Source organism: Podarcis bocagei (genome assembly GCF_964188305.1).
Source record: "Podarcis bocagei genome assembly, chromosome: 18".
Taxonomy (NCBI): Eukaryota; Metazoa; Chordata; class Lepidosauria; order Squamata; family Lacertidae; genus Podarcis; species Podarcis bocagei.
Window position 1 is genome coordinate 8,937,811 of NC_138144.1, and position 24,234 is coordinate 8,962,044.

Genomic DNA, 24,234 nt, shown 5'->3' on the forward strand with positions numbered 1-24,234 from the left:
GTTTTCATCCTTACACAGTTATTTCCCATATATTCAATGAACGTTTTCCAATTCTTCTTGTTCTCTTGTTCTATAAGTTAAATATTCAAGTTGCGCATATTCTGTCAACTTAAGTTGCAATTCTTCTTTATTTTGGACCTCGCTCGTTTTCCATTGGGGAGCTAACAAAACCCGGGCCGCAGTAGTAGCATACATAAATAAGCTTTTTTGACACCTGGGGATTTCAGTCTAAATTATCCACAACAGAAAGGACTTTGGTTTGGCGGGGGGGAGTACTTTTAAACATTTTTCCAGTTCATTATGGATCATTTCCCAATTCTCCTTTACCCGTTTACAAGTCCACCACATATGAAAGAATGTTCCCATAGCCTCATTGCACCTCCAGCACTTATCTGAGTATGTTGTTCTTTAGCTGTGTGTTCTCGGACTGGACTGATAACAGTTCAGGAGAAACTTGACTATCAGATAAACCAGGCTTCCTCAACCTCGCCCCTCCAGATGTTTTTGGCCTACAACTCCCATGATCCTTAGCTAGCAGGACCAGTGGTCAGGGATGCTGGGAATTGTAGTCCCAAAACATCTGGAGGGCTGAGGTTGAGGAAGCCTGAGATAAACTGTATGAATGAACCCTGACTCTGGATGGAATTGATGTGCCCTCCTCCCTTTTCTTTCTCTCTTTCTCTATCTGTTTCCCCAATCCACCAATTTTCTCTCCCCCCCCCCCAGCTGCCTAACCAATTCAGGAGGAAGGCTGAAGATGACAGCGGTGGACGCTCTGTCCGACAGCTCAGACGCCGTGGAGATGGAGGACACGTCCGCTTCCCACTTCCAGGTGGAGAAGCATTCGTGGGAGGGGCTGCGTGACATCATCCACAGCAGCCGGAAGTACACGGGGATGATCGTGAACAAGGCACCCCATGACTTCCAGTTCGTTCGGAAGACCGAAGAGTCAAGCCCTCACTCCCATCGGCTGTATTACCTGGGTAAGATTGGATTGGGCTGGGAACCAAAGAGTCGGAAGCACCTTGTGTCGCAGTGGAATTGCATATAATTGAAAACCATTGAAAAAACTTGCAAACACCCTGTTCTGCCCCAAACCCCGTTGCACCCTTTTAGTGACGTTTCAGTTATGCCTTTATGATGTTTCCAGGTTACTTCTGGGTTCAGTGTGATGTGTGTATGCACATGTAAATGGAGGGCTGCCTGTATTTATTTACTTTATATTTATTTTAAAATGTGCATCGTTCCTTTTTGAGGGGCTTCTTCCATGAAGCAGCTTACAATCTTAAAAGCAAAACAAAACCCAACTCCACCTGACGAATGTGGGTTCTAGGAGTTCTGTAGGTTCTCTCTCTCTTTCTCCCTCCCTCTCCCTAACTCTCTTGCTAGAGGGTGGATCTAAGGCATGGGTTTGCAAGCTAAGGCCTGGGGGCTGGATCCGGCCCAATCACCTTCCAAATCCGGCCCACGGATTTACATAAGTAGAATGTGTGCTTTTATTTAAAATGCATCTCTGGGTTATTTGTGGGGCATAGGAATTTGTTCACCCCCCCCCCAATACAGTCCACCCCAAGGTCTGAGGGACAGTGGACCGCACCCCTGCTGAAAAAGTTTGCTGACCCCTGATCTAATGGTTTAGAGATAGGTAATTTTCATTTATGTCTGGAAGCCTTGGAACCAGACCCCTGCCTAAGATGCGATCGTACTGTGCAGGACAGCTGAACAATAAACCAGCATTTTGAAAGAAGTTCAGAAATACTCTTGCAAGAGCAAGAATTTTAATTGCTAAGGTATGGAAAGCAGATTCTACTCCCTCGAAATTAGATTGGCAAAATAAAATGTTAGAATATGCAGAACTAGCAATATTTAGCAGCAAGATTCCGAGACCATACAGATCAAATATTTAATAGAGAGTGGAATATTTACAGAGAATATTTAAAAGAACATTGTAACAACATAAATTCTTTGGCAGGTCTGGATTGATTTCTGCATGAAATAAGAGATCGCTACAGAATCAACATAACAGAATAACTTAGGAGAGATAAAGTTGTGTAGCTGTAATGAAACTTAGAAAGCACAATGGGGGCGGGGATCGGAAGTCATGTTAGAATTAGTGATGGATGAACTCAATCTTTTCTTTTTTGTGTGTACGGAGTGTTAATTTTGGATTACCATTTGCTGATTGTTGCTTAGTGTCTTGGTTTTTTTTTTTTAATAAAAAGTAATAAAGCATTGAAAGAAAGAAAGAAGTTCAGAAATAAGAACGTACAGTGGTGCCTCGCAAGACGAAATTAATCCGTTCCGCGAGTCTCTTCATCTAGCGGTTTTTTCGTCTTGCGAAGCAACCCTATTAGTGGCTTAGCGGATTAGCGCTATTAAAGGCTTAGCGGCTATTAAAGGCTTAGCGGCTATTAAAGGCTTAGCAGATTAGCGGCTAAAAGGCTATTAGCGGCTAAAAGGCTCAGAAAAAGGGGGGAGCGGAAAAAAATCGGAACACTCGCAAGACGTTTTCGTCTTGCAAAGCAAGCCCATAGAGAAAATCGTCTTGCGAAGCAGCTCAAAAACGGAAAACCCTTTCGTCTAGCGGGTTTTCCGTCTTGCGAGGCATTCGTCTTGCGGGGCACCACTGTAAAAGCATAAGGCAGATTGAAAAACAGTATTAAAACCAAAAAGCCAACAAGAAACACTCATGTCCTGCTATCCAAATTCTCATTATATGAAAATTCACTTATCCAAACACAATGAGTTAGTACCCAAACCTCACTATGCACACTGCAGATTCAGATATCCAAACCTGTACTGTAAACAAGTAAGTGGGTCTTAAACAAGCCTTCCTTTTGCAGTCATTTTTCCAGAAACCGTGGTGGGAGAGAGGGACGGGGGGAGAGAGCGTGTTTCCCCCTTCATTGTTTGCCTTTTGCAAGGATTCAGACGATTTCCCTGGGTTTCCCTGTTTGTCAAGTTTTTGTGCATTAGAAAATACCCCATGGGAATCGATGGAAATCGTCGGCTTGTTATGCGAACGTTCACCTAACAATTGATTTCCTGAGAATGTATTGTGCTTGGACAGCGGGAGCTGTGCGTAGACTAATTTGAGGAGGTGGAGAGTGGCGTTGAATGGCAATTATGGGGTTTTCGCTTCACTTCTACAAGGAGAGAATTCTAGAGAACTTGTGACTCTATATAGTGGATGCTCGGGTTGCAAATGTGATCCATGCGGGAGGCACGTTCGCAACCTGCACCGCCGTGTCTGCACACGTGCGGGTCGTGATTTGGCGCTTCTGCGCATGTGCAAAGCGCGATTTAGTGGTTCTGCGCGAGCGCCAAAACCCGGAAGTAACCCGTTCCAGTACTTCCAGGTTCGGTGCGGTGTGCAACCAGAAAGCGCACAACCTGAAGCGCCTGTAACCCGAGATGTGACTGTACTGTAAAAGCATGTGCTTGAATTGGTTCCCATTTCAACAGGAATGCCATACGGAAGCAGGGAGAACTCCCTCCTCTACTCTGAGATTCCCAAAAAGGTACGGAAGGAAGCCTTGCTCCTGTTGTCGTGGAAGCAGATGCTGGACCACTTCCAGGTGAGGCACGGTGGAGGGTGGGGTGTGGCTTCACTGCGCTCGGCGGACTCGGGAACTGTTCTGGGGGAAAAACCAGAAGAAAAAATAATAACTCTGATTCCACATCTAGAATAAATTGGAGGCAGGGAATCTTTTTCCGTGATGGAGGCTGACCCAGTCTCCCGCAGCAGAAGCTGGCAGGAAGCTGAGAGACCTGCCCAAGGTTCTCGCTCCACCCACTCTATTGGGGCAGCTCCATCAGGCCTCAGCTCCTGTTCCATCAGGCTGCCTAAGGGAGAGAGCTGGGAAGCAGAAGACTCGCTCCATCAGCTTTGTTGAAAGACCAGCTCCCCCCAGGCACCTCCTGTCCCTAAAACTATGCAAGCTGGTCATATGAACAGCTGTTTTAAAAACCAGTGCCTGAGTTTGATTCCCTCTCCCCACTGTCCCTTTTCTCTTATTTAATAATAATAATTTATACCCCGCCCATCTGGCTGAGTTTCCCCAGCCACTCTGGGTGGCTCCCAATCAAGTGTTCAAAACAATACAGCATTAAATATTAAAAACTTCCCTAAACAGGGCTGCCTTCAGATGTCTTTTAAAGATAAGATAGCTGCTTCTTTCCTTCACATCTGAAGGGCGGACATTCCACAGGGCAGGCGCCACTACCGAGAAGGCCCTCTGCCTGGTTCCCTGTAACTTGGCTTCTCGCAATGAGGGAACTGCCAGAAGCCCCTTGGAGCTGTATCTCAGTGTCCGGGCTGAATGATGGGGGTGGAGACTCTCCTTCAGGTATACAGGTCCGAGGCCGTTGAGGGCTTTTAAGGTCAGCACCATCACTTTGAATTGTGCCCAGAAACGTCCTGGGAGCCAATGCAGATCTCTCAGGACCGGTGTTATGTGGTCCTGGCAGCCACTCCCAGTCACCAGTCTAGCTGCCACATTCTGGATTAATTGCAGTTTCTGGGTCACCTTCAAAGGTAGTCCCACGTAGAGCGCATTGCAGTATATACCGCCCTATACCCAGGGTCTCAGGGCGGTTCACAGAATAAAATCAAGCTATAAAAACATAAAAACATAATAATAATAATAATAATAATAATAATAATAATAATAATAATAATAATTTTTTATTTATACCCCGCCCTCCCCAGCCAAGGCCGGGCTCAGAGCGGCTTACAAGCAATAATAAAAACAAGATGAGTGATTACAACTTAAAAACAAAAATAAAATACAACATTAAAATAATGGAACATTAAAATATTAAAATGAAGCCTCATTGCAGGAGAAGGAAAAGAAAAAAGAAAAGGGGGGGGGGAGGGAATCAAATTGGCTCCAAGCCGAAGGCCAGGCGGAACAACTCTTTCTTACAGGCCCTGCGGAAAGAGATCAGATCCTGCAGGGCCCTGGTCTCATGAGACAGAGCGTTCCACCAAGTTGGGGCCAGTGCTGAAAAGGCCCTGGCTCTGGTTGAAGCCAATCTAACTTCCTTAGGGCCTGGGACCACTAGGGTGTTGTTATTTATGGACCTTGAGGCTCTCCGTGGGGCATACCGGGAGAGGCGGTCCCGGAGGTATGAGGGTCCTAGGCCATGAAGGGCTTTAAAGGTCAAAAGCAGCACCTTAAATCTGACCCTGTACTCCACCGGGAGCCAGTGCAGCTTGAAAAGCACTGGATGAATATGCTCCCATGGCAGAGACCCCGTGAGGAGCCTCGCTGCAGCATTCTGTATGAATGAATGAAATGAAATGAAATTTAAAAAAAAAGAAAAAAAAATGAAAACAGCAACCCAATAGCTCCCCCCCCCCATCACATTTTAAAAGGGCATAGGATGTAAATCAGAGCAACCAAAAGCCTGGTTAAAAAGGAACGCTTTTGCCTGGCACGTAAAGATTGTATAATGAAGGCGCCAGGCGAACTTCCCTGGGGAGAGCATTCCACAGAAGGGGAGCCACTGCAGAGAAGGCCCCGTTCTCGTGTTGCCACCCTCCTGACCTCTTGAGGAGGAGGCACACGACGGAGGGCCTCAAAAGTTGATCTCAGGGTCCGGGTAGGTTCATATGGAAAGAGGCGGTCCTTGAGGTATTGCGGTCCTGAGCCGTTTTAAGGCTTTGTAGGTCAAAACCAGCACTTCCTTGTGTGTTGTGCATTTTTAGATTCTAAGCCTGCAAGCAGGGACTGTCTTGTTCCAACTGATTATACGGAAGCCGCTCTGGGAGGCTGGGATTTTGGGGTACAAATCCCCCTAAGTAAACAAATAAGATTTGCACAGTAGGTTGGTGGCAGAGCTTTCTCGTGTTTTCTCTGCGTGTACCTTCATGACCTTTTTTTGGGGGGCCCCCTCCCCTGTTTTCCACCAGGCCACCCCCCACCACGGGATGTATTCCAGGGAGGAAGAGTTGCTGAGGGAACGCAAGCGGCTAGGGGTCTTTGGGATCACTTCCTACGACTTCCATAGCGAGAGCGGCCTCTTCCTGTTCCAGGCCAGCAACAGCCTTTTCCACTGCCGGGACGGAGGCAAGAACGGCTTTATGGTGAGCATGCGTTAAAGGCAGCAGCCATCCCACGCTGCACTGATTCACAGCGCTTGGTAATTGTTGGTAAACTGCCCTTGGGTATGGAGGTTCTCTTCGCGCTCCTGTTCTTATCCACAGCGCTTAGTAATGGTCAGTATACAGTCGTACCTCCGCTTACGTATCCCTCTTTCGGTTTCTCCTTTCTGAACCTTTCCATTTTGTCTACCTTGAACCTCTGAACGTTCAGCTTCATGGGTTGTGCACGAATTCTGGTACTTTCAAAAAAGAGAGGGAAACTTTCTCCCCACTCTCCCTGCGCCGTGGAGAGTTCACAGGTGTGTGTGCTGCTTGTCCGCAGGTGTCTCCGATGAAGCCGCTGGAAATCAAGACGCAGTGCTCAGGCCCCAGAATGGATCCCAAGATCTGCTCCGCCAATCCGTCTTTCTTCTCGTTCATCAACAACAACGACCTTTGGGTTGCCAGCATCGAGACCGGGGAGGAGCGGAGGCTGACGTATTGCCAGAAAGGTGAGCGCTGTCTATAACACTCCCGTCTTGTGTGGAGGGGGAAATAAATATCCCTGCCTGGTATTTTTTCTGCCTGGTGCTAGATCAGCCCCTAAATTACCGTATTTTTCGCTCTATAAGATGCACTTTCCCCCTCCTAAAAAGTAAGGGGAAATGCGTGTGCGTCTTATGGAGCGAATGCAGGCTGCGCAGCTTTCGCTGAAGCCAATCCTTCTTGCTCTCCTGGCTTCAGCGAAAGCAATGCGAAGCCTCCGGAGCACAGCGGGAGCTCCTACTGCGCTCAGGAGGCTTCGGGAGGCTATCCCTGAAGCCAGGAGAGCAAGCGGGATCAATCCCTCTTGCTCTCCTGGCTTCGCTTCGCTGGAGAGCCGCTGCACAGCTTTCCCTCTCTGCGCAGCGCCCCTTCAGCGTAGCAGCAGGAGAAACGGAGCCCCTTCCATTTCTCCTCCCGCTTTGCTGGAGAGGCGCTGAGCAAAGAGGGAGAGAACATTTTTTCCCCCTGTTCTCCTCCTCTAAAACTAGGTGCGCCTTATGGTCGGCTGCGTCTTGCAGAGTGAAAAACACGGTAATAAATTAACTTAGCTGGTAAGTTAAGGCAATTGTTGTTGGCATCTGTCTTGGGAGGCAATGCAGGAGATGAAGTCAAACTGTTGGAAGGCTGCAGTCCCTGCTTTGGCTGTAGACACCGATGCAGGAGAGACGTGTTTTGTTGCAGTTGGGACAGAGGAAGGTGTCCTGTTGGGCTGCTGCAGAAGTCCCATGGTGTTTCCTCTCTCTTTGCTCCTCCCAGCAACCATTCCTCCTCTGATCACTGCTGTGGATGCCACGACCTGACTTTCTGTCTCCAGGCACTGTGGTCCTTTGGGTTGATGCTGCCAATCCTTCATGTCTTGTTTGCAAATACCCAGCATGGTTAATGGTCATGTCCATAGATTTCCTAAATGGGAGGTGTACAATGACCTCGGAGCCCAAGCCTAGTCTTTCTGTCCCTTGTATTCAAATAATCCGATATGATAGCTGAAGAGAGAGGGAATTCTTGTGTAACTAATCCCGATGTACAGTGGTACCTCGGGTTAAGGACTTAATTCGTTCTGGAGTCCGTTCTTAACCTGAAACTGTTCTTAACCTGAAGCACCACTTTAGCTAATGGGGCCTCCCGCTGCTGCCGCGCCGCCGGAGCATGATTTCTGTTCTCATCCTGAAGCAAAGTTCTTAACCCGAGGTACTATTTCTTGGTTAGCGGACTCTGTAACCTGAAGCGTATGTAACCCGAGGTACCACTGTATCCTGTAAATCAGAATTACAATCCTTAGAGCTTTTTGGAGGGTTATAAACATTTGTTCAGGTCTGTTCAGAACCCTGTAGGCTACTCCGGTGAATAATTTGAAGACAAGGCGAGTTGACTTTTAAGTTAGTGGCCACCCCAAAAGCAGAACCACCTCTGATCCTTCCCTTCTTACGATGATTCCTCAGGGCAGTGAGATGATGCTGTTGGGGGGCACAACCATTTTCTGGATGGCATGCTAGGGACTTCCTGTATGACCAGTGGCCTAAGCCCTTACTCCTCTGCCAGGGCTGGGCAGGTGACATGAAACGAGGAATGTAAAAAGCCCTCCTGCAGCTCCCTGCGACCCCAAAAGCAGAGGATGACCTGCTCTGGAGAGAAGGGAACACAGTCATCTCGACTCACACATCTCTTCGCATGTGGGCCTTGCCTGCAGAAGGACATGGAAGAGAAGGCCTGGCTCGGTTATTTTATTTACCGTATTTTTCGCTCTCTAAGACGCACCAGACCACAAGACGCACCTAGTTTTTGGAGGAGGAAAACAAGAAAAGAAATATTCTGAATCTCAGAAGCCAGAACAGCAAGAGGGATCGCTGCGCAGTGAAAGCAGCGATCCCTCTTGCTGTTCTGGCTTCTGGGATAGCTGCGCAGCCTGCATTCGCTTCATAAGACGCACACACATTCCCCCTTACTTTTTAGGAGGGAAAAAGTGAGTCTTATAGAGCAAAAAATACGGTATATCATAAAATGGCCTTGACTATGAGCAAGGCAGCTTCCCTTTTTCTTAGGGGCATTGCTGCCCATCGGAGAAAACCGCTCAGGGCTAGTGATCATAGCCAGCTGTTGTAGGTTCAAGTTCCCTGGCCCAAACTCTGCCGCTTTTCTCCCCACTGCAGGCTTATCCAGCGTGCTAGATGACCCCAAATCTGCAGGTGTAGCCACGTTCGTCATTCAGGAGGAGTTTGACCGGTTTACGGGGTACTGGTGGTGTCCCACATCTTGCCAAGAAGGTGAGTGCTCTGGGCACGCAGGCCACGCAACGATCCTACCAGCGCTTAGATCAGCCTTCTCCCATCTTTTGTTCCCAAGTGTTGTTGGACTACAACTCAGATCAGTCCTTGACAGCATGGACAGCTATCAGGGAGGATGAGTTGCCTTTTCTCTCAAAGCCCCAAACACAGCAACCTTTTCTTATAGGGGAGCCTCTCCATCCCCATTACACAGGTGGCACTGTGGTCTAAACCACTGAGCCTCTTGGGCTTGCCAGTCAGAAGGTCAGCGGTTCGAATTCCCGCGACGGAGTGAGCTCCCGTTGCTCTGTCCCAGCTCCTGCCAATCTAGCAGTTCGAAAGCATGCCAGTGCAAGTAGATAAATAGGCACCACTGTGGCAGGAAGGTAAGCGGCGTTTCCATGCGCTCAAGTTTTCATCACAGTGTCCCGTTGCACCAGAAGCGGTTTAGTCCTGCTGGCCACATCACCCGGAAAGCTGTCTGCGGACAAACACTGGTTCCCTCGGCTTGAAAGCAAGATGAGTGCCGCAACCCCATAGTCACCTTTGACTGGACTTAACCATCCAGGGGTCCTTTAAAGGTAAAGGTAAAGGGACCCCTGACCATTAGGTCCAGTTGCGGACGACTCTGGAGTTGCGGCGCTCATCTCACTTTATTGGCCGAGGGAGCCGGCGTACAGCTTCCGGGTCATGTGGCCAGCCTGACTAAGCCGCTTCTGGCGAACCAGAGCAGCACATGGAAACGCTGTTTACCTTCCCGCTGGAGCGGTACCTATTTATCTACCTGCACTTGACGTGCTTTCGAACTGCTAGGTTGGCAGAGTCCTTCACCTTATTATTATTATTATTATTTATTATTCATATACCACCCTTCAACTGAAAATCTCAGGACTGTTCACAATATAAAAATACAGGATAAAAGCACAAAATAAAGAGTTAAAACAAAAACAAAGCAAAACAATACACCCCCGACACATTTAAAAGGTCTTAAAATATTTATCGGCCAAAGGCCTGGTGGAAGAGGAACATTTTTGCTTAAAGATGTACAATGAAGGCACCAGACAAACCTTCGGGAGACCGTTCCACAAACAGGGAGCCACCACAGAAAAGGCCCTGTTCTTGTGTTGCCGCTCTCTGGACCTCTCCTGGAGGAGGCACACAAAGAAGGACCTGGCTATTTGACGGCTTCCTGTGTTTGTGTTCAGTCCAGCCTTTTGTTCAGAGCAACGAGGGCTGCAGTCTCAACTTTATTTTTAAAGGGAGGATTTGGGGCACAGAGTCTGGGTTGGTTTATATGGGGAAGGGCAGTCCTTGAGGTATGGCCCGTTTTTCTGAACCTTTTCCAGCTCTACAATATCCCTTTGGAGGCGAGCGAGTTCCACAGGCTAATTCTGTGCTGTGTGAATAAATACCTTTACCTGTCAACAGTTTCCACATTGAGCTTTCATGTGGCATAGAAGCCGCTTCCAGAAATATAGCAGAATAGAGCACAAGTTTAGCACTTATTTTTGTGATATTTTGCAAATGAAAATTCCCCCCACCCCTGGAAATGACCGCTAAGCTTGCACCACGTTTTTCTACATTTCTGGAAGTGGCTTTTGTGTCATGTGAAAGCTCAAAACACAATGCAGAAATTAGCAGTTAGGGGGAAACCTTGGGAAAATGGGATAAACCGTTCTGCAAATGCAGCCTTGGACCACAAGCTTCTAGACATGTGAGCAGGAGTGTTTTCCTTGGAGAAATATAGCAGCAGTTTCCTGCCGCGCATTGCTGCGTGCAGAAGAAGTCTGTGTTGCACAGTCCTCTTCTTGTTGAATGGGCCACACTCCGAGGTCAGTGTGTGCAGGAAGAGACTGCTGGGAGGAGCTGCCTCAGAATTCACCTCCCCATCTCGCCTCCTCAACCTAGGTCCCGAGGGCTGGAAAACGTTACGAATCCTCTATGAGGAGGTGGACGAGTCGGAAGTGGAGATCATCCATGTTCCTTCTCCCGCCCTGGAAGAAAGGAAGACGGACTCGTACCGCTACCCCAGGACAGGTCAGTGGGGGAGCTGTGGGGTGAGGATGAAGGGGGCTTGGAAAACCCCACCTGGCGGACGACATCACCTTCTGCCTCTGATCCTTTTAACCAGAGGTGGCCGGAGTTGAACCTGGAACTAGCAGAATTCCTTAAGAGGCACCTTAAGAGTGTCCTTCTTGAACTGTGGTGCCCAGAACTGGACACAGTACTCCAGGTGAGGTCTGACCAGAGCATAATATAGTGTCACTGTATTCTGCTCTGGTCAGACCTCACCTGGGGTACTGTGTCCAGTTCTGGGCACCACAGTTCAAGAAGGACACTGACAAACTGGAACGTGTCCAGAGGAGGGCAACCAAAATGCTCAAAGGCCTGGAAACGATGCCTTATGAGGAACGGCTAAGGGAGCTGGGCATGTTTAGCCTGGAGAAGAGGAGGTTAAGGGGTGATATGATAGCCATGTTCAAATATATAAAAGGATGTCACATAGAGGAGGGAGAACGGTTGTTTTCTGCTGCTCCAGAGAAGCGGACACGGAGCAATGGATCCAAACTACAAGAAAGAAGATTCCACCTAAACATTAGGAAGAACTTCCTGACAGTAAGAGCTGTTCGACAGTGGAATTTGCTGCCCAGGAGTGTGGTGGAGTCTCCTTCTTTGGAGGTCTTTAAGCAGAGGCTTGACAACCATATGTCAGGAGTGCTCTGATGGTGTTTCCTGCTTGGCAGGGGGTTGGACTCGATGGCCCTTGGGGTCTCTTCCAACTCTATGATTCTATGATTCTACCTCCTCTTCCTTGTTTTTCTCCGTGGATTCTCATTTTCTTCTGGGAAAGCCAGATCATTTAAATTTTTGCTGCCCAGTGGCTGCCACAGTTGTTACTCACAAGAAAAAGAAATGCAAGGTAGTCGAATAGCAGGTTTTATTGTTGTAATCTTAGGGGGAAGGGTAATAATGGTAGAGATGGCAATCGTCCTGTGCTATTGACCAGCCAAGAACCTGGCTTGCCCTCTTCAACCTGTTGGAAAACACCCTGGGGTGCTCTGAGCATCCTCTGGTATGTGCAGCTCTGGAAAAGGCATTTCCCTTCTTCTCCAGTGCGCTCAGCGACATATACCAGATGGTATATGCACACTACACTTCTGGCATTACACGGCAAGAAGCGTGAGACGTCGTAGAACTAATCTACGTATTTATTTACGCACTGTGTACAGACAAAGCATTATGGCATCTCTCTCACCAGCTCCGAGAGAGAACAGAATGAAGTAAAAGCAAAAGTACAGACAGTGGAAGAGAGATAAGGCTGTATTCTGTTCCCACGGTCTTCCCAGACAGGCATGTGATTTACACCAATCTCATCTGCAGCATTGGATGCGTGAAATACAGTGGTGCCCCGCAAGACGAATGCCTCGCAAGACGAAAAACTCGCTGGACGAAAGGGTTTTTCGGTTTTGCGTTGCTTCGCTAGACGAATTTCCCTATGGGCTTGCTTCGCAAGATGAAAACGTCTTGCGCTTTTTTCTTAAAGCCGCTTGAAGAGGCGCAGTTGCGACGGACCGTGCTTCGCAAGACGAAAAACATCGCAAGACGAAAAGACTCGCAGAACGAATTATTTTCGTCTTGCGAGGCACCACTGTACTAACACAACCTACATGAAGGGAAATGAGTGTTAAAAGCATTCAGCTCAGCTGCCTCCTCATGTCCTTCTTCCCCTCCATTCCAGGCAGCAAGAACCCCAAAATCTCGCTGAAGCTTGCTGAAGTTCAAGTGGATAGCCAAGGGAAGGTAAGGGAGCTGGGTTCCAGTTTGTTAATTGTCTTTGACTTCTTTCCTCTCGGGCGTTCCTTTGCAAAGCAAACTCAAAAGCAGCTCAAGGTATTAATGGCACGGCACCCCAAAACGAATTAAATCCATAACCAGAGGTACCACTGTAGTAATGCCTTGAACTTGGCCCAGTAGCAAATCGGCGGCTGGTGCGAATTTCTGAGCACAGCCATTTTGTGCCAGCAAGACTCGTGTCGGCAACCAGTCGCCGTCTCTTAGCCTAACCTACCTCCCAAGGTTGTTGTGAAGATGAAATGAGGAAGGAGGAGAACCTTGTGCACTACCTTGGGCTCCCCTGGAAGAAAAAGGCAGCGCTCATAAATGTAATAAATAAATGCAGGCAGCTTCCTGTTTCCTCATGTTCAGTATATACGTGCATTGCATCAAACCCAGAAGTGACGTGGAAACATCACAAAGATGTCACTAAAAGGGTGCTTGCAGGCCTTTCCAACGGCTTTCTATTATGCACGATTTCACAGATGAGTGCGGTGCCTTGAAACGCAACCCTGCGTAAACATGGAGAATAAATCAAAATTCGTATAAACAGTGCAATCTATAAGGCACCAAAGCCCATAACATAGAATTCCGCTCCTCAGCATTCACACCTCTGCCTCAGTCCACTGACACCTGCATGCATTCAGCCACACTTGGAACTTCCCAACAGTTACAGGTTCCAGAAATCCCCTGGGTGCGTAGATGCGAAGGCCGCTCTGCAGCACTGGCATCCTAGAGATGGAAGAGACCACCAGGGGTCATCTTGCCTTAAGTCCCTGCCACGCAGGAACCTTTTGACCCATGTGGGGGTGGGAACCCCCTCCCCGAGATGAAGAGTCTTGTGCTCTATGGCTGAAGTACCCTAGCTGTTTCTCCTGTGGCCTGATGGAGCAGGTGCTGTCAGTGGCGGGTTAAGTGGAGGGACGCAGGTGGCACTGTGGATTAAACCACAGAGCCTAGAGCTTACCGATCAGAAGGTCAGCGGTTCGAATCCCCGCGACGGGGTGAGCTCCCGTTGCTCAGTCCCTGCTCCTGCCAACCTAGCAGTTCGAAAGCACGTCAAAGTGCAAATAGATCAATAGGTACCGCTCCGGCGGGAAGGTAAACGGCGTTTCCATGCGCTGCTCTGGTTCGGCAGAAGCGGCTTAGTCATGCTGGCCACATGACCCGGAAGCTGTACGCCGGCTCCCTCGGCCATTAAAGCAAGATGAGCACCGCAACCCCGGAGTCGGCCACGACTGGACCTAATGGTCAGGGGTCCCTTTACCTTTTTAAAAAGTAAAAGTAAAACGAGTGGCAACTTCTCCCCTTTCCTCTTTCCTCTTTGCAGATAGTATCTTCCCAGGACAAGGAGCTGGTGCAGCCCTTTTCAACGATGTTCCCGCGGGTGGAGTACATCGCACGGGCCGGGTGGACCCAGGATGGTAAATAGTAAGTGGACTTTAGTAAGTGCAGTGGGGAAAGCAGGGAGCTCCTTATCCCTGGCCAGACCGTTTGTCCATCTCGCCCAGTGTTGCTTGTCCTTACGGGCAGTGTCTCTCCAAGGTCTCAGCAGAGAGAGAAAGAGGGTTTCCTCGCCGCTGGGCTCCCCTGTTCCAGTGTGGTGTAGTGGTTAAGAGCCGTAGTCTCCTAATCTGGTGAACCGGGTTCGATTCCCCGCTCCTCCACATGCAGCTGCTGGGTGACCTTGGGCCAGTCACACTTCTCTGAAGCCTCTCAGCCCCACTCACCTCACAGAGTGTTTGTGGTGGGGAAGGAAAGGAAAGGAGAACGTTAGCCGCTTTGAGACTCCTTAGGGTAGTGATAAAGCGGGATATCAAATCCAAACTCTTCTTCTTCTTCTTAACTGGGGATTGAGCCTGGGGCGTTTCTGCATGCAAAGTGGACGTCTTGCAGCTTCCCCCTGTGGTTCCTCTCCGTGTGTGTCTCGTGTCCGGCCCCTGCCTGAGAAGTTCTCGCAGATTTAGGCTCACCCGCACTTCCATTCAATCGGAACAAAACTGAATCACGGGGAGGGATTCTTGGTTTGCTGTTGTTCTTTATTTTTTTCTATGTTATTTTGTGGTTTTATATGGTGATTTTATGTTGGGAACTGCCCTGAGATCTGCGAATGAAGGGCGGTGTACAAATTTAATATGTTGTTGTTGTTAATACATGGTTGTTGTTGTTAATTCAATTTATATACAGCCCTTTTTGGAAAGATCTCAGGGCAGTGTGCAACATTAGAAACACGTCACAAAACACCAGTGATAAAAACATAATGAAGACATAGTCCATGGGTAGGCAAACTAAGGTCCGGGGGCCAGATCTGGCCCAATTGCCTTCTAAATCCGGCCCGCGGACAGTCTGGGAATCAGCGTGTTATTCCATAAGTAGAATGTGTCCTTTTATTTAAAATGCATCTCTGGGTTATTTGTGGGGCATAGGAATTCAGTTTTTTTGTTTTGTTTCCCCCCAAAATATAGTCCACCCCCCCCCAAGGTCTGAGGGACAGTGGACTGGCCCCCTGCTGAAAAGGTTTGCTGACCCCTGACATAGTCAGAAGCATGTCATGGAATTCTTCTCAGTATTGATCCAGAGCAGATTCCAGCGTATAGTTAGCAGAGTAAACAACCTATAAATACATTGCAGGATTCCCAAACAAAATAGGCCAGAGGCAATTCATATTTCATTCAGCAGAGCTTTACTGCTACTGAAGGCAATGAGCATAATGGTCACAAATCCTATACATTCAGGACTGGCACTGCCAATCAAATCCACCCTGAAGGAGAGGCTACCACCTTGTGAGGCTGTTCGTTTTTTTGGGTCTCCCAGTTACGAAATATTGATTCTCCCGCTCTCTTCCTCTCTGTGTCTCTCTCTGCTCAGCGCCTGGGCCATGTTCCTCGACCGGCCTCAGCACCACCTCCAGCTCGTCCTGTTCCCCCCTGCCCTCTTCATCCCGGTTCCGGAGAGTGAGGAGCAGCGCCAGGAGTTTGCCAAAGCTGTGCCGGGGAACGTCCACCCCTTCATTATTTACGAGGAAGTCACCGACGTCTGGATAAACGTAAGGGAGCAGCGTGGGCTGGAATGACTGGAGGTGGGTGGGAAGGGCCTAGCCCCCCCTACCTCTTTCCCCTGCCTTTTGCTGCTGTTTTAGGAAAGTAAAGACTCCTCCCCAACACGTTTATTGAACACACACACACCACCGACCTGGATCCCTGCACAGAGAGGCGAGACACTAGGCTTTGCATGCAGAAGGTCCTACATTCAGTGCCCAGCACCTCCAGGTATGGTGCAGACAAGGCTCCCGTCTGAAGCTGCCAATCAGTGTGGGCAGTCCTGCGAGAGATGGGTTTATGCGCTCCAAACTGCGGTAGCAGCGGTGAAGCAGAGGGGTTTATTCTCCCATGGACCTTTTGCATCCCCCAAAATCAGGTTGTTGGTAAGGTTGCACCAGGGTGCCTTCCAATCTGGCTGCTCTGGCCTGAATCAGAAAGGTCCGGAAGATGCTCTGGCACTCGTCAGCAGGGTCACGCCAGAGTGCTGGGTGGGAAGAGGCTCCGGCAAAAACCTCCTGACAGGTGCCAGAGTGAGAGCCTTTCATCTGGAGCAAAAACCGGGACAGGGATGCAGGTGGCGCTGTGGGTTAAACCATAGAGCCTAGGACTTGCTGATCAGAAGGTCGGCAGTTCGAATCCCCGCAAAGGGGTGAGCTGCCGTTGCTCGGTCCCTGCTCCTGCCAACCTAGCAGTTCGAAAGTACGTCAAAGTGCAAGTAGATAAAGAGGTACCGCTCCGGCGGGAAGGTAAACGGCGTTTCCGTGCGCTGCTCTGGTTTGCCAGAAGTGGCTTAGTCATGCTGGCCACATGACCTGGAAGTTGTACGCCGGCTCCCTCGGCCAGTAAAGCGAGATGAGCGCCACAACCCCAGAGTCGGTCACAACTGGACCTAATGGTCAGGGGTCCCTTTACCTTTACCTTTTAAAAACCGGGACAATAGGAGCAGAGAAAAGGGAACAATTAAATCAGCCAATTGCAACAGTGGAGGTGCACCAAGCAATTACGAAAGCAAAAGTTGGAAAAGCACCTGGAACAGATGGTTTGACAGCAGCATATTATAAAAAAAATTAGAGGAATTCTTAATAACACCAATGAAATTGGTAATGAATATAATTTTAAAATGTGGAATAATCCCGGCATCATGGGAAGAAGCTTTTGTCGTGTTGATACCGAAACAAGGACAAGACCTGGCGCTAATTAAAAACTATAGGCCCATATCACTGCTGAACAGGGATTACAAAATATTCGCAGACATTCTAGCCAACAGATTGAAACAATTATTACGGTAAATGAAACTATACCTAAAGATCAAGCTGGCTTTTTGGGATGCAAACAGAAGTCGGGATTGGCCTTTGTTATTCCAGATATCCTGCTTCAAAGGAGACAGTTGGGGGGCTACTCTTTTTTTTGCACACAAGGCAGCTGCTTGAGTCACTGAGTGTAGCTTCCCTTCCCTTCTGAGGGCTCTGAAAATGATGTCAAGAGGCTGGGGAGAGGCAGCGTGGTGTAGTGGTTAGTGTTGGACTGGGGCCTGGGAGACCAGGGTTGAAATCCTCACTTGGCCACCGCTCTCGCTGGGTGGGTGACCTTGTGGGCCAGCCGCTGTCTCTCTCTCAGCCTGACCTACCTCACAGGGTTGTTATGGGGACCAGATGAAGAGAGGGGAAGCCTTGTTTACCACGTTGAACTCCTTGGAGAAAATGGTGGGATAGGAGTGTAATTGCTGGAGTGGTCTTGGCAGGACTACTTAATGGTTTTTCTGCCTTTTCTAGCAATTGCACTGTGCTGCTCTAGAGCAGTGTTTTTCAACCTTTTTTGGGCAAAGGCACACTTGTTTCATGAAAAAAATCACGAGGCACACCACCACTGTGTGCGGAGAGGGAGATGTCAGAGCCCCGCTGCTCTCTATGGGGAATCAGATGAGAGCGCACCGCCTGTCCGCTCTCATCCGATCCCATCCGATCTGATCCCCACCCAGGATGGATGGAAAATAGGGTGGACACAGTCCGGCGCCCGCCTAGTGGGCAAAAATTTGACATTTATTTTTAAAAAAATCTTTTCAATTTTTCAATTTTTCCCACGGCACACCAGGCAACATCTCGCGGCACACTAGTGTGCCGCGGAACAGTGTTTGAAAAACACTGCTCTAGAGGCTGTGTGCTTTTCAGTTGCCTTTATATTCCTTTATTTCTTGCATACTGTTGTTTCATAGAATTCAGTTTGCAGCGCAATAGAATACAGTTTCAGAAGTAAGCTAAGCAATGAAAAACCAGTATAGTGTGACTTTTTCTTGCGGCGGGTACTATCTCCCATTTTCAATGAATTCAGTAAATTAAAATAAAATCACAAACCCACAGACACGCCACAGGCCACGTGAATGAAGTTTGTGGCGCTTTGGTCTGGCAACCCCTGGCCTAGAGGCTAGTTTGCCCTGTGAATGTCTGGAATCCATAGGCATTTGGGAGAGGCTTGGGCGTAACATTCGAGACAGTGACCACACAGCAGGAGACTAGTTTGGCCTGTGTGGGGGAGTTTATACCCGATGATGGTTTGTGTTAATGGCTCTGTTTTCTTAGCTAGGAGCCTAAGTCACCCCCTCTGTTTTTGAAGCGCTTCAATAATCATCCATTTTAATTTTATTTGCACGCTTGTTTTTCTGCCAAAAAAAGAGAGAACCCTGTTCAAAGCAGTCTATAGCGGACAAATCAGGAATTCATCTCAAAATCAGCTATCACAGGAACATTTCCATCATAAAGCAACAGAAAAAAATTTAAACGACATACAACACACCCCAAACTTTTCAGTACAGGGGTACCTCGGTTTACGAAATTAATCCATTCTGGAAGTCCGTTCTTAAACCAAAACCGTTCTTAAAACTGAGGCACGCTTTCCTTAATGAGGCCTCTCGCCGCTGGTGTCCTTCCACTGTTTGGATTCCATTCTTTAGACCGAGGTAAAGTTCTCAAACCGGGACACTATTTCCGGTTTTGCGGAGTTCGTAAACTGAATCGTTCTTAAACCGGACTGTTCTTAAACCGAGGTAAAGGTAAAGGGACCCCTGACCATTAGGTCCAGTCGCAGACGACTCTGGGGTTGCGGCGCTCATCTCGCTTTATTGGCCGAGGGAGCCGGCGTACAGCTTCTGGGTCATGTGGCCAGCAGGACTAAGCCGCTTCTGGCGAACCAGAGCAGCGCACAGAAACACCGTTTACCTTCCTGCTGGAGTGGTACCTATTTATCTACTTGCACTTTGAGGTGCTTTCGAACTGCTAGGTTGGCAGGAGCAGGGACCGAGCAACGGGAGCTCACCCTGTCGCAGGGATTCAAACCGCCAACCTTCCAATTGGCAAGCCCTAGGCTCAGTGGTTTAGACCACAGCGCCACCCGTGTCCTGAACCCGAGGTACCACTGTACTGTAAATTTAGCATCCAGCCATGTTACACCTCCTGGCAGTAGCCAAAATAACAAGGGAGCTTGGCACTTCCACCTTCGTCCGGGAGGATGCCTGCCATAGTGTTGCTCTCGCGGTCCTTCTCTTGCCAAAACTTGCAAGGCTTTCAAACGCGGAGGGTGGGGCAGCTGGAAATGCCTCTCCCGTGATGTTGCTAGCATCCCTCCCCTCTCTTCCGGGCAGGTCCACGACATCTTTTACCCTTTTGTCCAGCCAGAGGGGGAAGAGGAGGAGCTTTGCTTTATCCGAGCCAACGAGTGCAAGACGGGCTTCTGCCACCTGTACAAAGTCACGGTCGTCCTCCGGCGGGGCAACTTTGACTGGACGCAGCCGTACGTCCCTAGCCAAGGTGAGATCCCAAGAGCTGCCTGCCTGGCCGCCTGCCTGCAGTTCGAGTCTTCCGGGGAAAAATTCTCCCACGGTGCACCTTGAGTGTTTTCCTGGTAGCCAAGAGCAGTTGAAGGGGCAAATCTGGTTTATAGTAATAATAATTTATTTATACCCCGCACATCTGGCTGGGTTTCCCAAGCCACTCTGGGTGGTTCCCAACAGAATATTAAAAATTAGATAGAACATCAAACATTTAAAAAAAATCCCTAAACAGGGCTGCCTTCAGATGTCTTCTAAAAGTCAGATAGTTGTTTATTTCCTTGACATCTGATGGGAGGGTGTTCCACAGGGTGGGTGCCAACACCGAGAAGGCCCTCTGCCTGTTCCCCATAGCTTCACTTCTCGCAGGGAGGGGACTGCCAGAAGGCCTTCAGAGCTGGACCTCAGTGTCCGGGCAGAACGATGGGGGTGGAGACACTCCTTCAGGTATACTGGGCCGAGGCTGTTTAGGGCTTTAAAGGTCAGCACCAACACTTTGAATTGTGCTTGGAAAAGTACTGGTTGTCAAAGTGAGAGTGGAAAATGCATTTGTAGTGCAGTCTTTTGCATTTTAACACAGACGTGTCCATTGAGTAATGGCACAAAGATTGCCGTCCTAGGGGTTCAAATGTTCCCCCAAACACCCACCCACCCACACCAGTTTAAAAGCCTTTTTTGGGCTTCACCCACTTTTTCAGCCATTCCTCATAGGGCTTTGCTCCCAACCAATCCCAGTTGGTCTCTGGACTTTTGTTTAATTTGCCAGATCTCTGGTCTCTAATCTAGTATTGATTTATATATTTCACAAAAACTCATGGACGGTTTAATAGTTCAAAGGAGCCTCAGAAGAGGTTTACAAACAGAATAAAAGAATGATAAATAAAAACAGTTAAAAGCAAGTTTTTGACACATTCAGAAAATAATTGAAATTAAAAGTAATCTAAAAACCCGATGAAAACACGTATTGACGTTCAACATGCCTGGCTAGGCTGAACAAACAAGTTTTTAGCAGGGGCTGAAAAGAATCTTAGAATTGTAGCGTTGGAAGGGACCCCGAGGGTCATCCAGTCCAATTTTCAACACAGGAATCTTGACTAAAGCATCCATGACAGATGGCCATCCAACTTTAGCTTAGAAACCTTAAAGGAAGGAGACCCCACAACCTGCCAGGGGCGTACATTCCACTGTCAAACAGCTCTTACTGTCAGAAAGTTCTTCCTGATGTTTAGTCAGAAGGATATAGCGAAGGTCTCTGTTCCAAAGTGCATATGCTGCCACACTAAAAGATTGGTTTTGTGCAAGTATTACGTGGCACCTGTAACTGTGCCAGTTCCGCAAATTGAAGCGGGCGACTGGCTGTGTACGGGGTAAGGCAAACTTGTCCCGAATGCCAACAGTGCCCTTCAGCCCTCTATATTGGACAAACAGACCAAACCCTACGCCAAAGGATAAATGGACATAAATCTGACATCAGGAATCACAAGACAGAGAAACCAGTAGGAGAACACTTCAATCTCCCAGGACATTCTATACAAGATCTCCAAGTAGCTGTCTTATTACAAAAGAATTTCAGAAAAAGACTGGAAAGAGAAGTTGCTGAGTTGCAACTTATTACCAAGCTTAAAACCATGAAGAGACCTGGTCTGAATAGAGACATTGGATTCTTATCTCATTATACATGATAAAGCTATTTTTAGCCATCTCACCCCTTGCTTTTTCCTGTAAGACCAATTGCAGTCGTTAACAGTCGTCAACAGGTTTACCACACCTATGAGCCAATCACCCATTCCCACCATCCTTCTGAGTAATACCCCTCCCCACCCTCTCACTATATATAAGGGTCTGGGGACTTCTGTTTCGGTGTATCTGCACATGGAAGCTCATACCAAGAACAAACTTAGTTGGTCTCTAAGGTGCTACTGGAATGATTTTATTTTTTTTGGTTTCGACTACAGCAGACCAACACGGCCACCTACCTGTAACTTGTTCCAAGTTGTTCAGGGCTCTACATACTAATAGTAACACCTTGAACTTGGCCCGCTAGCAGATCTGCAAGTGCTGAAGGTCTTTGGGCAGGTTTCTGCCCCACCCCCAACAGCAAGGCAGGAGCAGTAGTCCGGGACAACTGCAAAAACAGGTAAAACTGGAGAGACAGTGAGCAGGAAAGCAGGGTCTCAGCCATTGTACCAGATAGTAATTCCTTCCAGTAGCACCTTAAAGACCAACTAAGTTAGTTCTTGGTATGAGCTTTTGTGTGCATGCACACTTCTTCAGATACACAGAAGTGTATCAGAAGTGTGCATGCACACGAAAGCTCATACCAAGAACTAACTTAGTTGGTCTTTAAGGTGCTACTGGAAGGAATTTTTTTATTTTGACTATGGCAGACCAACACGGCTACCTATCTGTAACTGGTACCAGATAGTAGACAGCTGCCCTGGGCGCAGAATTAACCTGCACCTCCATGGACAGCTGTGAGTCCAAAACGACCTCAAGGCTGCACACCTGGTCCTTTAGGGACACAATTACCCCATTCAGGACCAGGAAGTCCCACCCACCCTTGTTAGTTATTTTGCGGATTAGTTGGGCTGCAGGAGGCTTGCTGGGGAGACCACACATTCAAGAAATGCAAAAGTAACTTTTGCTTGGTTTAATAACAAAAGCAAAAACTCCTTTTGCACTAAATTACATTATATCAATAAGTGTGACCCATGCACCGACCCATTCACCAGGATCCTGAGAGAGCTATACAGTGGTGCCCCGCAAGACGAATGCCTCGCAAGACGGAAAACTCGCTAGACGAAAGAGTTTTCCGTTTTGGAGGTGCTTCGCAAAACGAATTTCCTATGGGCTTGCTTCGCAAGACGACAATGTATTGCGAGTTCCTGCTGGTTTTTTCCCCTTTCCTCCCCCTTTTTCTAAGCCGTTAAGCCGCTTATCAGCTGATCCGATAAGCAGATAAGCCGCTAAAAGCCGCTAATAGCGCTAATCCGCTAATCCGTCAATGGGCTTGCTTCGCAAGACGAAAAAACCGCTAGACGAAGAGAATCACAGAACGGATTATTTTCGTCTTGCGAGGCACCACTGTATGCTGTTCTTTATATACTATACCCAACAGCTTAATTAACATAACAGCACCTGCTATACTGCTTCACAGCTGTAAAACTAGGCCATGTTATTTGCTCTGGCCCTTAAAGACATCCACATCTTGTGGAACAATAATGAAACCTAAAATTTAAAGAAACCATTCAACACCCCAACCCCGCCATCCCCCAGAAACAGTACTTCTGTCCCTCCGTGTTTTATGCCCCAAAACAGGTACTTCTAACCGGCAAAGCAGAAACAAACAAGAAAATAAAGAAGTGGGCAAACTCCAGGCTGAATCTGTGGTTGTTTGCAGCAAGGTTTGGGCGTAATTCTTTTCGTGCGGATAAGTGAATTTCTGCATAGTGAGCAGGCAGGCAGCAGGACATGTGTGTATTTTAGCTCCCCTACGCCGTTATCTGTGTGCACATAGTATTGCTTTCATGTTTACTTACCAAGTAGGTTAAATAAATGAAGGTGACCGCAGCATTCTGCATTGGACAGACACGCTCTCTGTCTCTTTTTCGCCCCAGAGGACTTCAGATGCCCTCTCAGGAAGGAGGTGGCACTCACCAGCGGTGAATGGGAGGTCCTGGCCAGGCACGGATACAAGGTACAAGGAACCCCCTTGGATTCGGCAGCACGGAATTGAAACTTCGAAATCCGCAGCCTGCCTCGCGTTTTGATTTCCGTCTTCGCCCTCAAAATAAAGGGGTGGCAAAGGAGTCGCCAGGCGAGTCTCTCTCTCTGGTGATGGCCTCCCCGGGAGCAGGATAACCACACGCAGCTGTGGGCCTCTGCATACACAAGTGGCCAAAAATGTGGAAACCTTTTGGGAAAAGTGTATTTCCGAGGTTTGGTGGCTCATAACACCACCTTTTTTTCTGGAGTTATACCATAAAATTATATATCGATCGAAAGATAATTTAATGAAGAATGTAATACAACGAAGTTTATTCAATTATCTGTATTCTATCAAAAGTTATAGCCAAATAACCAGAAAAAAGCAGTTTATTGAGCCAATCAGGTGTCATTTTGTTTTGGCAGTGATGGCTTATAACACCACTTTTTTTGGAGTAATACCATAAAATTATATATCAGTGGAAAGATAATTCAATGAAGAATGTAATGCAACAAAGTTTATTCAGTTACCTCTATTCTATCAAAAGTTATAGCCAAATAACCATAAAAAGGTGTTTATTGACCCAATCAGGTGTCATTTTGTTTTGGCAATGATGGTTCATAACATCAGTTTTTTTGGAGTAATACCATAAAATTATATATCAGTGGAAAGATAATTTAATGAAGAATGTAATGCAATAACTTTTATGAAGGATAATTGAACAAACTTTTGAAATTTTGGAATGGCCCAGTCAGAGAGCGGTCCTAGGCCAGGAGTTGATTTTATATATAGGACATCGCATCTTTAGAAGTGGGTTTTCCTGCCCCGCTCCCCAAAGCAGAACAACAGAGCACTGGGAAAGTGTTCACCCCACGCCTTTGTCTAGGGCAAGTGGACCGCAATATGGAACCCCCAGGCTGCTGCACTCCCTTGTCACA

At 47.9% G+C, this 24,234-nt stretch overlaps 1 protein-coding gene across 3 annotated transcripts in view; it reads left to right on the plus strand.

Annotated features, from left to right (window-relative positions):
• Window positions 1–24,234, plus strand: part of DPP9 (dipeptidyl peptidase 9) — a 57,091-nt gene that overhangs the window by 17,385 nt on the left and 15,472 nt on the right. For all 3 annotated transcript variants that reach the window (XM_081177661.1, XM_081177660.1, XM_081177662.1), the window contains 11 exons: window positions 727–983; window positions 3,466–3,578; window positions 5,918–6,091; window positions 6,432–6,600; window positions 8,782–8,895; window positions 10,804–10,932; window positions 12,635–12,696; window positions 14,060–14,160; window positions 15,598–15,775; window positions 19,405–19,570; window positions 23,208–23,287. In XM_081177661.1, the coding sequence (XP_081033787.1) occupies window positions 727–983; window positions 3,466–3,578; window positions 5,918–6,091; window positions 6,432–6,600; window positions 8,782–8,895; window positions 10,804–10,932; window positions 12,635–12,696; window positions 14,060–14,160; window positions 15,598–15,775; window positions 19,405–19,570; window positions 23,208–23,287 (1,543 nt within the window). The remainder of the gene's footprint in view (window positions 1–726; window positions 984–3,465; window positions 3,579–5,917; window positions 6,092–6,431; window positions 6,601–8,781; window positions 8,896–10,803; window positions 10,933–12,634; window positions 12,697–14,059; window positions 14,161–15,597; window positions 15,776–19,404; window positions 19,571–23,207; window positions 23,288–24,234) is intronic.